General features: G+C 34.4%; 1 protein-coding gene across 4 annotated transcripts in view; it reads right to left on the bottom strand.

Annotated features, from left to right (window-relative positions):
* The window catches only part of LOC130239594 (regulator of microtubule dynamics protein 2), a 120,048-nt gene that overhangs the window by 35,186 nt on the left and 68,999 nt on the right, over window positions 1-15,863 (bottom strand). For all 4 annotated transcript variants that reach the window (XM_056470859.1, XM_056470857.1, XM_056470856.1 and 1 more), the window contains 3 exons: window positions 3,715-3,889; window positions 1,818-1,920; window positions 1,107-1,167 (listed from right to left, as the gene is read on the bottom strand). In XM_056470859.1, coding sequence (XP_056326834.1) covers window positions 1,107-1,167; window positions 1,818-1,920; window positions 3,715-3,889 — 339 coding nt within the window. The remainder of the gene's footprint in view (window positions 1-1,106; window positions 1,168-1,817; window positions 1,921-3,714; window positions 3,890-15,863) is intronic.

Genomic DNA, 15,863 nt, shown 5'->3' with positions numbered 1-15,863 from the left:
TTAACAAAATATTTATAATTTTGAAATGTGAATGATGTGATTCTATTCTGGACTTTTAAAATATATTTTACTTGAGACACTTGTGAAAACAAAAACGCATACACTGGTCAGTTACTGTACATCACTCACCCCCAAAACATGTCACAGAGCAAATGATACTATGCCAGTTAGTCTTTTAGTCCTTGACCAATGAAAGCAGCAATGGAGTCCAGACCTTCTGCTGTCAGTCTGAAGGTCTGGCTACTCAATATTAACCTTGGCATGAATGAGATTTGTGTCCAACGAAGATCAACACAGATTATTCTTCTACCGTTTTTTTTTTTACATTTGTGTATTTTACTGTCTGACGATATTTAAAGAGCCTCTAATTTTTGAAAATGCCCTTCTATGCCGTGTGTAACACAGCTTTAAGTGAAGTGAAATATCCAGCTAAGGGTTAAATATGAAAGTGCACCGTGTTTAAAACTATTGATTCATCTATAAAAGAGTCGACTCAGAGTGGTTTAAATGAATCATCTTGTCAGCATGACGTCGATTTGGAACTTAAGCCCCGCCCATTTGTTCAGCATTAGTTCAGTTTTGCCATTGTGTGGATTAATACTAAATGTTTGTCATGATTAAGAATAGAGCAATATGCTGGCATTTAACTGCATTGCTTTAACACACTCCTGCATTGGGCTCACGCATACACTCTGCACTCTGACTACTTCAAAATTGTTGATAAGCCATGGTGGGCGTTTCTCTCTGTCTCACACTGAACGCAGTCGACCGATCGCAATAAACTGGGTCATCGGACCAATTAGCGTAGATTAGCATCGCGCTAAGGAGGGGTTTGGGAACAAATGAATCGTAGAACAAATCATATGGGACTCGTTGGGATAATTGGGTAAAAATAAATGCATATTATAAGACAATGAAAGTGTTTATTTGACCTTGCATGCATATCAGCCTGTTGTTGGAGACCCCCAAAACTAAAATGACCCTTTTTAATGCATAATAGTGGGTCTTTAATATTGTCAAGTCTTCATTAAAATACTACAAAACATGATTGCTGTTGAGACGTTCTCCTTACTGCTTAATAGGAACACAAATAATTCACCACTCACCACTGATGTCCTTCAGCACATAGTGGATTGATGGAAATTGCTTCTTTACCGTATTTTTTTCCTGCAATGAAAAACCCAAACTAAATAAACAGGATGTGACAATTTCGCAGTATTCAATCTGTTATCACTTCTATAAACTAAATAAAACAAAATGAATAGGCTCATTTTGCGAAAGATAATCACATCTGGACTAACACAGATGTACTTCCTCAAAATGTTTTAATAGCAGTGATAATTTGGTTTCCAAACTCTTCGTACAGAGGCGTGGCTGGAGAACAGCAATTAAAAAGCACAATAGAAACGAAGGATCAGAAACTGAACTTGTTGATCCTGTCCTTCAATACAAACGCAGACTTAGTTGCTATTGTGTTACATTTAATTGGCAGGGAGAGGAGGAGAAAAGGGAACAGAAAGAAAAGGCAGAGATGGAGATTACACATAAATAAAAAGCAAAACACAGAGCACAAATTCATAAACATTTCAATCAATGGCATTTATCAGTGCTCACTGATGTAGAGACATATTCCCTATTTTAAATGTGACTGTGTTTTGTAATCAAGCGTTTACATAAAATCATGCATTTGCTGAGTAAAGGTATTTGATAGCAATTACTAAATTCTTATTAATTAAATGGTTTTCAAATCACCGAATTTTGGCACAAATGCATGTCATTTATAAACGCATATCAATCTATTATTATAATAGTATTACCATTCTCAGCACAGCTTTTCTTCTCCAAATGGTCCGAAGCAAAATCATGTGCATCTGCATAGGCTCTGGCCAAACGCCAAAGATACTGGCAGCGCTGATCAAACTGATGAGAGAAAAAAAAAAGTTATTGAAACTTTTTTTAATAAACTAGAAGTCATCTTTCCAATGTTTGTGATCAATAAGAGTTTGCAATATTTTTTGGTATATTTCATCAAAAATACAGAAAAACATTGCTATTGTGAAATATTGTTTCTATTCCAATCAGCTATTTTCTAATTTAATATACACTCACCAGACACTTTATTAGGCACACCTTACTAGTACTAGTTATCCTGCTGGAAGTAGTTATCAGAAGATGGGAAAACTCTGGTCATAAAGACATGGACATGGTCAGCAAAAATACTCAGATAGGCTGTGGTGTTGACACGATGCTCAATTGGTACTAATGGGCCCAAAGTGTGCCAAGAAAATATCCCCCACACCATTACACCACCACCACCAGCCTGAACCGTTGAGACAAGGCAGGATGGATCCGTGCTTTCATGTTGTTGACGCCAAATTGAATCTTCAGGTTCCTGTTCTTAGCTGACAGAGGTGGCACATGGTGTGGTCTTCTGCTACTGACCATCCTCCTCAAGGTTGGACGTGTTGTGTGTTTAGAGATGCTCTTCTGCAGACCTCGGATGTAACGAGTGATTATTTGAGTTACTGTTGCCTTTCTATCAGCTCAAACCAGTCTGGCCATTCTCCTCTGATCTCTGGCATCAACAAGGCATTTGCGCCCACAGAACTGCTGCTCACTGGATATTTTCTTTTACAGACCATCCTCTGTAAACCCTACAGATGTTCGTGCGTGAAAATCCCAGTAGATCAGAAGTTTCCAAAATACTCAGATTAGCCCGTCTGGCACCACCAACCCTGCTATGTTCAAAGTCACTTAAATCGCCTTTCTTCCCCATTCTGATGCTCAGTTTGAACTACAGCAGATCGTCTTGACCATGTCTACATGCCTAAATGTGTTGCTGCCATGTGATTGGCTGATTAGAAATTTGCTTTATCGAGCAGTTGAAAAGGTGTACCTAATAAAGTGTATATTGTAAAATGCTATTTATTTTTGTGATGACTAAGCAGAATTTTCACAATCATCACTCCATTCCTCTGTCTTGTGATCCTATAAAAGTAATCATTATATATATATTCTAAAAAATAATAATAATAAAAATGTATCTTTACCAATAGTCACAACATTACACATCTGCTTAAAGGGACAGTTCACCCAAAAAAATTTAATTTTCAAATCAATCAAAACTTTATTAAAGACTCAAAGTCCAATTCAACAAGAAAAGAGAATAAATAAAGAAAGAAAACATATTCCATAGCATATCAAAAAACAGAACAATTGACAAAATACAGCAATACCAATGTCTCCACAGCTATGATTAACAGCATGTACTACTGACCTTTATGTTTGATAAACCCAAATAATCTTATACTTAAATACTCTAATCTAACCTAATCTTATAAATATCATTTACTCACATTCTATTTCTAATTTTTGAAGAGAAAACAGAATATTCTGAAGATTTTTTGGAAACCAGCAGCCATTGAAATCCATAGTAAGATGAAATAAAAATACAATGGAAGTCAATCGCTTGTTTTCCAACATTCTTCATAATTTCTTCTTTTGTGTTAAAAAAAACAAACAAAAAAGCAATCAAACAGGTTTGAAACATGTAGAAGATGAGTAAATGATGACAGAATTTTCACTGTTGGGTGAATTATCCCTTTAATATTACGTCTAAATTGTAGAGATCTTTTGCACACTAATTGTTGGCGGTAATAATTGATGCATTGGTGTTGTAAAAAACAGCAATTTCTTTCATGGTTGTCTACAAACCTCTTCTTTCCTCTCCAGCAGCGTGCTCAGGCCTTGTGCTTTCTCAGGCCCATTGCAGCTGTGCAGTCTGTCTGCTTTCTGCAGCAGAGCCATGAGTTCATCCACTGGTTCCTGCTGTGGCTTTCGCTCATCATCACTTTCATCTTCCTCTGAATCGGTCAGTGCAGTTATATACCTGCAACACAAAGAAAAGGGTACAGTATGATTAAATATGAGATCGAAACTTGATAAACCGTAAAAGTTTTATATACAAAAAAAAATGCTGGGTTCCACAGAATAGATGTGTTCAGACTACTTTTTAAGTGAATTCAACAACAACAAAAATAAACTGTGCCACCAAAAAAACTCAAGAATTGTGTCGTTTCAGCTTAATATAAATATGCAAGTTTAGGTTCTATATGAACATCTAAAGGTGAGACACTTCAGGCAAAACACTCAAATTTGAGCTTTCTATATATTCATAAAGTGTTTTAAAGTGAAATTCTTTTTGCTCTCCGTATGCACCAGAGACTTATCAACACCCCATGCTTCTTGGAAAACATGTGGGCTTAAACAACACAGGAGAAACACACTCTCCTCTTTACAAGCAAAAAATTATAATAAAAAGAAATGAATAAAAGAATTGAACCAACTTAGACTTGTCATAACATTTATATATGCTGTATTTATATATTTATATAGTGCTTCTTTTATCCTCACTATTAAGTCACTTTAGATGAAAGCATCTGCTAAAAGAATAAATGATCATGATTTCTGCCACATTTATTCTTCCATGGCGAGGCGCCACACCAAAATTCAAGGTAAGTTAATTATAATAGAGCGAACTTCTCTGTAATCGTAGTAGTGCTGTGCGTTATTTGCTTAACCCTTTAAGGTGACATGCTGACTGACTGATAAGGCTGCCAATGCATGAGGCCAGCAAACACAAAGCTTTCAGTTATGATGAACACAGTTTTCATTATTATACTTTATTTATAGATAAAGGTCTATGGCTCTGCATACAATGACTTTATCTTGCTGGAGTTTATAACCATTTCACTTTACTTCAGGACACATTAATGCTGCTCTGTAGGTCTATTGGAGACTTTCAGAAATATTCCTAGCAGATCTAATAAATGTTGGAGACATACTCGTGACATAAACGCTCTAAATCGCACTTCAGCAGCGTTTATTTAAGAGCGCACAAGAAAATCTGCACTTGAGCATGAACAGAGAAAATATTGTTCGTATTACATGAATGCGATCTCAACTTGTAATACTGCGTTCAAGACATTTGTCATTGATAATGTTATAGGTAGCTGGAAGATCGGTGTAAATGTCCTGCCACCACAGCTGGAAAATATCCTAGAGGAAATACTGCTGTTTATATTTTTCCAGTCTAATGTAAAGACAACATCTAAAATACATTTACAACACATACATTACAACATATTTTTAAAAGGCTGTTTTGTCAAAATAAGTTTTTTCTTCTGATCTCAACCACAAATCTCCGCTTTAGCAGCCCTTTCATAGACCAAACTTCAACGTTCTATTTATATCTGTATTCTAAAGCAGCTGTTCCCAACATGTGGGTCCCAGCCCACAAGGGGGCCTCAACGAGCTCTGTGGAGGGTCGCATCATATTTATTTTATTATTTTTTTTTTTAGCAGTGGACAATTAGGAGAACGATCATGTTGCCTTAGTTCATTTTATCCCCTGGCTGACCAAACAAAAATTGACAAGTTTGTACAAAAAAGTCTCACTGATTCGCCTTCAGCAGCTAATAGTAATGACCCAAGCATACTGGACCCAGGTGAGGAAGCTCCAAACATATCAGGTTGCAGCGCTAGCAATACTGGAAGCACGAAATGCAGGAAATGCCAAGATAGTTGCCTGAACTATGGTTTTATTCCATTTTCTTGATGCAAAGTAACCCTGACACAGCCACTGCGCCAAAGTCCTTGCTAACGAATGCATGAGACCACCCAAATTAATAAGACATTTGCAGACAACTCATCTTCAATACCGCGACAAGCCCAGAGCATTTTGAGCGCAAGGCAAAAGTGAATGAGGGACGTCACACCTACTGACAAGAAATAAAAAAAAATGGCAACTAATATAGAGCCAATTTAAAGACCAAAGGCTTTTGCTTTTCAGTTACAAATGGCCTACTGATGTTTTGCTTTTATGTTTTACATTAGGCTATTATTTGTGCATAAACATATCAAGATATAGAAATAAACATACCGTTTGTTTATAAACAATTTTTTTTATCATCCTTACTGCAAACTTATATTAGCAATAATATCATTAATGTTAAGGGGGGCCTTACAATATTTTCCAGGGGAAAAGGGGGTCTCAGGCAAAAAAAAATGTTCTAAAGGTTTTTTACAGAGGGATACGTTCATATTTAATTTAGCTGAACTTTTTATTCTACAAAAAAAATGTCTGTTCACAATATTTTCTGGACAGTTAGGTGATAAAAATAATCCTTCAAACTCCCTTTGTGAACTCTTTAAAAAAAAAATAAAAAATAAATAAATAAATTTAAACCTGAATAGTTTACTCTGTGCCACAAACTGAAGATTATTTACAACTCTATTACCTGTTACTCACAGCCTATGCAGGTTCTGTTCACTAAAATAGACACGTGCACATCTATCATTAAGTAGGTTGCGCGCCCACCATCTCTGTGATAACAGCTCACGGTCAGCAGCTCACGTCACGTGTGATTTCCCGGCCGCGAATACAGCATTATATGAAGACAAAAATGACATTTTTAGGTGAAGTATACCTTATAAAAACAGTATGTGACTCTTTCAAAGTCTTTTCGAGGTGTCCATGTCGCTGAGCAATGCATGTGAAACAATGAAAAGACTCGTGCAGCTGCCTTTGCTTCTCTCCTGAACTTGAAAATATGATTGGCAGAATCGTAGAAATGCTGGATTAAGATCGTCTAGGGGGCAGAATCGAGATCGCGATCTTTTTTCGATTAATTGTGCAGCTCTATTTTCAACATGTTCTGTAATCAGAAGACCAACCAGAAACTGTCAGAAAGAAGCTGATGTGCAATGTATATTATGAAACAGTTACCTTTTTCATCCTTGAGTGGATGTAAACTTATTGCAGGAGATCCATAAAACAAAATAAGTAACCTTTAAAGAGATAGTTCACCCAAAAATGAATTCTGTCATCATTTATTCATCCTCCCTTTGTTCCAAACCTACTAGAGTTGCTTTCTTCTTCTGAACACATAGAAAGATATACTGAAGAATTATGAAAAAAACAGTCATCCACTTCCATAGTATTTTTGTTTCTACTATGGATGTAAATGTCTGTTTTTTCCAACATTCTTCAGAATAAATATTTGTGTTCAAAGTATACATTTATAAAAGTAAAGGACCACTTGAGTGCGAGTAAATGGTGAGGAAATGGTGAACTATCTAGTTTTCTTTAACTTAAAACTTATCTATACAAAGCTGAGCAGCATGCTTTAAACAAACACTGCTTACTTTTTTGTATTCAACCTGTTTTGTTCGTTTACAAGTAATAGAAATTGAAAGAAATTCCTATTTGGAGGACAAGAACAAATTTGGAAACAAATGCACAAAAACCCAAAGGTGTTTTCACTTCACTTTGAGTAACGTATATGCATTCACATAGTGTTTACATGCAAAACATCAATAGGGACTGTGCACATGGGTAATTAACTGTTTATTGAGATTCCCGGTTTCAGTTCTGACACCTTAAGGCTTTCATGCAAAAACACTGTGAGGTTTGTTTATGTATGTATTTTATAACAAGGCACGCAATACCTGCCTAATGTTTATAGCCTTCAAAAAAAAAGACCCTTTTCAATGACTGTAGGCGTATACTAACACTCTGCAACTGAGATGAGCGTGTAAAAAAACATAAATTACAGGTTAAGGTACAAATGAAAGGCTTCAGAAATAGTGAAAACATAAAAGGCTTCCATTAAGAATTGGCAGCTACAGCATTTGCGTCATTTGGGGCTTCGTGAGAACATTTGAGACTGCGAGCGGTAGTTCTGCAGGGATGTGTTGGAGCTGGAACCTCCGAGGGCACTTCAATGGTGCACACATGAAGGTCGCTCATAACAATCAAAGGGAGATCCTCCTGCAGCCTCAGGAATCAGAGAAATGCTCAGTGATTGGAGAGTCAGTGATTGAGTGGTGTGGTAATGTAGTTTAGTGTTAACTGATGGTGTGTTTTTGATTTAAGGAACTACAGTTACACATTGGCTGCCAGAGATCTGAGTCATTTTGGCCCTTCTCTTAGGTCTGTCTGAAATAATAACTTTCTCAGACCCTCATCATTGCTAAATGTATACTGACAACTCTGCTGAGAGCTTCTCATCTTTTCTTCTGAAATGTCATCCAGACATTATTCTGAGTTACTTCTCGACATTCAAGTTGAATGTTCTCAAAGCAGTACAAGCACCAAAATACTAATATATCTATTTGGGGTGTCAAACTTAATTGTTTCTTCGGTGCACTACGATGCAGACATGGACAATTTGGTATTGATTCAGTAATAGATCCTAACCGTTTAGGATTAGTGCCAATTGCAGCTCTTTCTATTGAACGTGTGGCCAATCATATCAAATTGAACTGAATCGATGGCATGATAATTGTAACCGAACCAAACGGTGAGACCAGTGTAGGTTCATGCAAGAACATGCAAACTCCACACAGAAACACCAACTGACCAAGCCAAGGCTCGAACCAGTGACCTTCTTGCTGTGAGGCGACAGCACTACCTACTGCACCACTGCATTGCCCTCATGCTGTATTTTATTTTTTTTTTATCAAAATACAGTAATATTGTGAAATATTCTCAAAATTAAAAAAAAAATAATAATAAAAAAAAATAATAATTAAAAAAAAAAAAAAAAAAAAAAAAAAAAAAAAAATCACACAAACATGCCAATTGGAGAACACCTTTGCTATTATTAGAAGTGTTGAAAACAGCCAGTGGTGGAAAGAGTATTGAAAAATCATGCTCGTATATATAAAAAAGAAAACATTACATGCCAAAACAATTAGTGCAAGTAAAAACATCTGTTCTGAATACTAATAGAAATAAAAAATAAATTGTAGCCTTTCTAAAGTTACGAGAGTAGAAAAGTACAAGAGCAATGAGCATTGCGCTGACTGATTATGATTCCACCGCATACCATGCAAATAAACAATCTAGCAGTTACGATATGTTAATGCCTATGCTATGATATTTGAACACTGACTAACTAGCTTTGAGTGTCAAAAAGCTGGTGCTGAAAACAAAGCGTGTGTAGCGCTGCTAGAACACATGCAATTGGTGGGTGTATTTGCAAACGTAACATTCTGTAACAGTGTTGTCACAATACTGGAATTCGATACCAATCGGCGCTGAAATTTTAAAAACGTCCATTTCCTGCTAACATTTGAGTGGTGTTGAGCACGTTCTTAAACAGCCCTGATTTGCCACTGAATTCATGTGCTCAACAGAAATGACTGTGATTGGCCTTGAAGGTCATTAGTTCACCGAACTCACAGCTGTTTACTGAGTGTAACTACAGATACAGGGACAATGGAGCATTTTAAAGCCGTGATTATCCCCTGGTCTGTCTAAGAGCTGACATATGCGCTATCTGCTGATGAATCAACTCATCTTCATGGCTTTAAAATGCTATTCTGTAGTGCATTTAGTTATTGTGTAAGGCCATTTGGCAAATTCAGTTTCAGTCATCCTACAGCAGGCATCTGCTTTACTGTACATGTTTGGTGCACTTTTTTTGTTGAAACCATGATCTCTTTTGATTCATATAATGCAAATCAACAGCTACTGGCACACTGAGTGTCAAAAAAACATATAAATCAACAAAACTAACTTAATATCAGTGACTGTTGATGATACACTATTATTAAAGCAGTCAATAATTGTATGACATGCATGTTTAGCATGTCTAAAGCATATTAAGTGAATAAGCTACAGTAGTCAACATTTGAAGTGGATAAAAGCCATTTATCATCGTTGTCCTAAAACTATTGAACAACAGCCATTCTTTATTTAGGACATACATAAAAACCTTTTCGAACCACTTCAAACGTTGACTATTGTATTCTTCATTCATTCATCGTTATACAATAAATCCATCGTATAAATGTATATTGGCTCATTTTGGAGAGAGTAACTGTCAGTCATACAAATGTGTTTTGTTTAACTGTAAACCCTTTCCGACTGTTCAGTCTGATTTGGTAAACTAGTTCTTCAAGTTCTCTGAAAAATTAACCAGTTTAAAAGAATGATTCGTTCAAAAAAAAACATACATACATACATGTGTATACATACATGTGTGTGTGTGTATATATATACATCTGTCGTCTGGACCATTTGCTTGAGGATTAGAGATAATAACACTGTAAATAATATTCAGATTTTTGCTAAGACTAAGACATTTTTCCACTATTGAGCCGAATATTTCTAATGCCTCATTTAGACTAGCAGCGACTTTGTAGCTGCCTGTCGCTCTGGGTGGTGACCTGCTTCAAACTTTATATTCAGCCCGAATACAACCGGCCACTGAGCAAGCTGACAGTGGATCACATGAGCAGTACTGGTGCTCCTATTAGCTGTCGCTCAAAGTCGATCTTCAATTGCATAAAGTTGAAGGATTCTCAACTTTGTTGCATTGCTTGACATACCCACCTGGTCGCCAATGGTCACTGTCGCTCGCGTAGATGGAAATTGCAGGAAGTCGCTTGCTCTCCATTGGAATGAACTGTCGCTTGATGCTTTGAGGCTTAAGAACTTTCAGGTGCAGTTCCAGTTGTATTCAGTTTGCATTCCCTACTATGCTTTTGTTTGACACTCATAGTGTTTGCTACCTTTTAGTAGCTTGGATGGACAGACGGCTACTCTAAGGGTGCTTTCACACATCTACATTTCTTTCAGAACCTGGTGTTTGCTCGGCCATATAAAAACACTGTAATTGAGCTCTCATCGCGCCAAAACAATCTTTCCAAGCTTGCCTGAATGAGGTGGTCTCTCAGCTGAAACGAACTCTGGAGCAGATCGATTGTAGTGAGAAAGCAATACGATCCAATGAATTAATATATCACCCTGTATTATGGTTATGTAATAGGCATATATAGCTATATGATGAGAGAATATTGAGTATGGTGGAATGTCATACCTATCGGAAAATGTGTTTCATGTTGAATATAAAACTGAAAGCAAGCTGAACTATTACCGAGAGCTGTTTATTCATTAGGAAAATTGACCAAACTGTAGTCTAAGTTTATGTTGTTTCTCTCTATGATGCATAATTTTAAGCAACGGCTATGTATGAGAAAGTCTTACCTCTGATTTATATTTGGTGATGATATCTGTGGGTGTCACCATTGAAAATGAAAGCGCATCTTTGCTTATAATGCATTTTTGCTCATCGTCATATATTAAAATAAAGGCGTATGACAGCTGAGCGGGACCAATGTGAGGAGAGTTTACTTGCACGTGATTTCTTTTAACTACTTTGGTCTATTTAGAAACTTTGCCATGTGAAAGTGAACCACACCAAAAGCAAAAAGCAACACTTTAACAATCGTTCAACGGTTGTGAAAGCACCCTAAACATCATACGAAATCTGAAAATGTTGCCTTTAATTGCAAAAAAAAATTAATAATAAAAAATAATAAAAATAAATAAATAAATAAATATATATATATATAAATATATATATAAATATACGTATATATATATATATATATATATATATATATATATATATATATATATATATATATATATATATATATATATATATATATATATATATATATACGTATATATATACATATATATATGTATATATATATATATACGTATATATATATATATATATATATGTATATGTATATATATATATATATATGTATATGTATATATATATATATATATATATATGTATATATATATATATATATATATATATGTATATATATATATATATATATATATATATATATATATATATATATATATATGTATATATATATATGTATATATGTATATGTATATATATATATGTATATATGTATATATATATATATGTATATATATGTATATATATATACATATATATATATATATATATACATATATACATATATATATATATATACATATATATATATATATATATATATATATATATATACATATATATATATATATATATATATATATATATGTATATATATATATATATATATATATATATGTATATGTATATATATATATATATATATATATATATGTATATATATATATATATATATATGTATATATATATATATGTATATATGTATATATATGTATATATATATATATATATATGTATATATATGTATATATATATATATATATATATATATATATATATATATATATATATATATATATATATATATATATATATATATATATATATATATATATATATATATATATATATATATATATATATACTATACTATTATTATATATATACTATTATTTTTAGTATAATTTTATTTAAAGACTTCTACTATATGAATTTGTCTTTCCACTATGTGGATAAAGAGATGCAGTCCCACACAAGAAAAACTGATCCTTCCACAGGGATTATTCAATGCCAAACTTTTATCTTCCTCTTTGTGTGGCCAGCATGAAAAGAAGCGTACACTCAAGAGCACAGTGTTTGTTTGGGAGCATGTCTTACATCTGTCCTCAGCAAAGATCAACAACTGTCAATCTAAAGCATCATCTGGACCAACATTAACCGACATCATTAGAGCAAAAAGTTTGCATGTGCATCGCTTCTTTACTTCTGTTTTGTTTATCTTTGCGAGGTAATGAAAACAACATATCATCACATCTCTATTCATTTGATGAAGAGAAACAGATTTTTATGTTGACTTTGGAAAGCCAACATACTCTTTTGTCATTTAAACAACTCGTTGATACTTTCATTCATTCATTTTCCTTCAGCTTAGTTGCTTATTTATCAGGGGTCGCCACAGCGGAATGAACTGGCAACTATTTCAGCATGTTTTAAGCAGCAGATAACCTTCCAGCCGCAACCCAGTACTGGGAAACAACCATACACTCTTGGATTCACACATGTGCATACGCTATGGCCAATTTTGTTTACCCAATTCACTTAAAGCGCATGTCTTTGGACTGTAGGTGAAAACTGAGCACTCAGAGGAAACCCACGCCAACACGGGGAGAACATGCAAACTCCACACAGAAATGCCAACTGACCCAGATGGGACTTGAACCAGCAATCTTACCGCCCGTTAGATGATACTTCTGATACAATTTTTTTTAATTTACCAGCTTCCACCAATAAACTAAAAGGTCAGACCTTCAGACTGGACACCACTATATCTGGACCGGACCTACATTTTTCCAAAAAATATCTAAATTTGAAAAATAGACCATATATTTACATTGACAGCCAGGTCAAATTAGCCAAGACTATTCAAAGGGTCACGAATACAAGTGAAATGCCAAAAAAAAAAAAAGGCAACTAATTTAAGCGTCAATTCTATCAAATGTTTCTAATATGTCTAAATATTTATCCATTTATCTATTTTTCTGTCAATCTATTAATTCATCTACATATCACACTAAATCAGCGCTTTTAATGCAGTGCCTAAATATTTAAGAATTTTAAAGTTGCACTATTTATCATCCACAATAATGTTACAACTGTTGTTTAGTTGATGGGGGAGTCCAATCACTTACCCAAAAGCATTTACAAGCCTATTGGAATGCAGTTAGAATCCAATAAGTTTAGGGTGTCAGTTTGTCATTTTCAATAGAGGCGCGCGACTTGAATGACGTGCATATGGGAGTGACGTGCACATGTTTTGAACTGTGTGCATTTTCCAGTCACACATTTAAAGCATCAATTTTTTTCCGAATGCCACACGCATGAGTAGAACTAAACAATCGGTTTCACACTTTGTATGGAATATACACATTTCAGTAATAACGGCAGACTAATTACCTCAGACAAACACAGCGCACCCAAACACTGCAGTTCTTTTTACTTTTCTCAATAAACCAATGTAAATGATCAAGGAATCCACGTGCAGGCTTGTCACTTCAGCTCAGAATAACAACGCATGTGAAAATGAGGGCTTTGGCTAGCAGCAGTGGGGAGATTGTAAATAAAAAGGATGTAAGGAAGTTGCCAGAGTGGCTTTTTGGTTTCTTTTCTCACGCATCCCAGCCATTGGCACCACATCTGAAAGATTTTGTAGAATAGGGGTAATATAGTCATTCAACTTCACAATTTGTAATGTTAGAACATGTATTTGAATAATGATGGTTCCTTTACTTAAATGCTAAGATGTGATTATCATAATTTGTTTTGTTTAAAGAGTTTGAGGTTTACTGTATCATTATTATTCACACCTTAAAGTTTGCTTTGATTGTTCAGCGTGTACACTTTACCATTGCACACACTTTGTCACATTTTATTTATCACGTTTAAGAGTCTCTTTAACACTTATGTTTATTTTATTATGAAGAGATCAGATATTTTGTTTAGATATTTTTGTTTTTCTATGAAAGTCAAGTGTTAGATTTTCTGGTTTTCCTCAAAATATCTTCTTTTGGTCGGTGCCAATAACCTAGTGGTTAAGAACGCCGACATATAGCACTGTGGTGCTTACGGGGACCCAAGTTCGATTGCTGGCTCTAGGTCTTTTGCCGACCCTTCCCCTCTCTCTCCTCCCAAAACTGTTCTGTCTGTAACCTCCACTGTCCTATCTCAGTTAAAAAATAAAAAATAATTTTGAGTTCAACAGAAAAAAGAAAGTTTGAAAAGGTTATTAATAATTAATAACAGAAATATACTTTTTGTGTGAACTATCCCTTTAATAAATTAAAAATATATATATAATAACACAAATTCTGACACTATAGTAGTGTGCCGATCTGCATAAAGTTATTTTTGGTTCAGACCCTATAATGAAAGCGTAAACATTTGTGCTTGTTATGGTGAATGTTTCAACTCTGCCTAAAAGTGGACAGATTCAAACCCTCAAGTCTTTACTATGCATGACAAAGCGCAAACACTTTGAAAAGAATTGCAGTTCCGGGGAAACACGGTTACCATCCCTACAGTCACCGGCTGTGCACACATTCAGATGACTTCATCAGCTGGACACACAGACCCTCTTTATTCCTCTGCAACACTAACAGCCCCCAGAGGTACAGGTTTCACATAAAAAAGACTTTAAAATAATAATAATAATAATAATAATAATAATAATAATAATAATAATAATAATAATAATAGACACATTGAGCTAATCAGTAGTGGCAGATAATACATTCAAGATGCTCCAAAAGATTTCTATGCCAATGCTGCATTATACAGTTTGTTGTTATTTGCTTCTGTGTTATTCCACTTTGCTTTGTGCCCATTTGTGTTACTAGATTGTATCTAGATCGAATTTAATTGAATTGAATCTAATTTGCCAGTTGTGGTGCCACCTATCAGTGGCAATTGGGTAACAAGCTGGTGGTTCCTTTTAATGCACATCTTCTGCTGCACAGATTTGAGTTGGTGTGACTTTGGTCCAGTCGCACAATTCCAGACACTGTTTACAACCAGACCAAAGATTATGTCCCTTATAATTAAGCTTTCTGAGTTTCTTCATTAAGACATATTTTTCTTATAGAGTTTGCTGATTATTCAGTTACGTAACCTTAGTTTGTAAAAGAATCATTTGTTGAAAGTATTGCTGAAAAATGTAGTTAATTTGCTAAATGTTTTGATATGTTCTTACTGTTTTTGTTTCAAATAGTTAGGTAAAGTGGTCACATTTTACAATAAGGTGTATTAGTTGATGTATTTACTAACGTAAACAAAATAATTACTACAGCATTCATCTTTGGTTTTGTTAGTTAGTAGAAATGAAGTTCATTTTAGGTTCATGGTAACATGAACCTAAAATGTAACATGGTAACAGTGAATTAATGTTAACAAGCATGAATTTAGATATGAATAAGGCATTAGTAAATGATGAACTATTAATAAATTCTTTTCAAGTATTGTTTATTATTGGTTCATGTTGGTGAACACATTAACTAATAAAACGTTATTGTA

This window comes from Danio aesculapii, chromosome 13 (assembly GCF_903798145.1).
Source record: "Danio aesculapii chromosome 13, fDanAes4.1, whole genome shotgun sequence".
NCBI lineage: Eukaryota > Metazoa > Chordata > Actinopteri > Cypriniformes > Danionidae > Danio > Danio aesculapii.
Note: the sequence above shows the minus strand (reverse complement) of the source record. Positions and strands in the feature narration are given on the sequence as shown.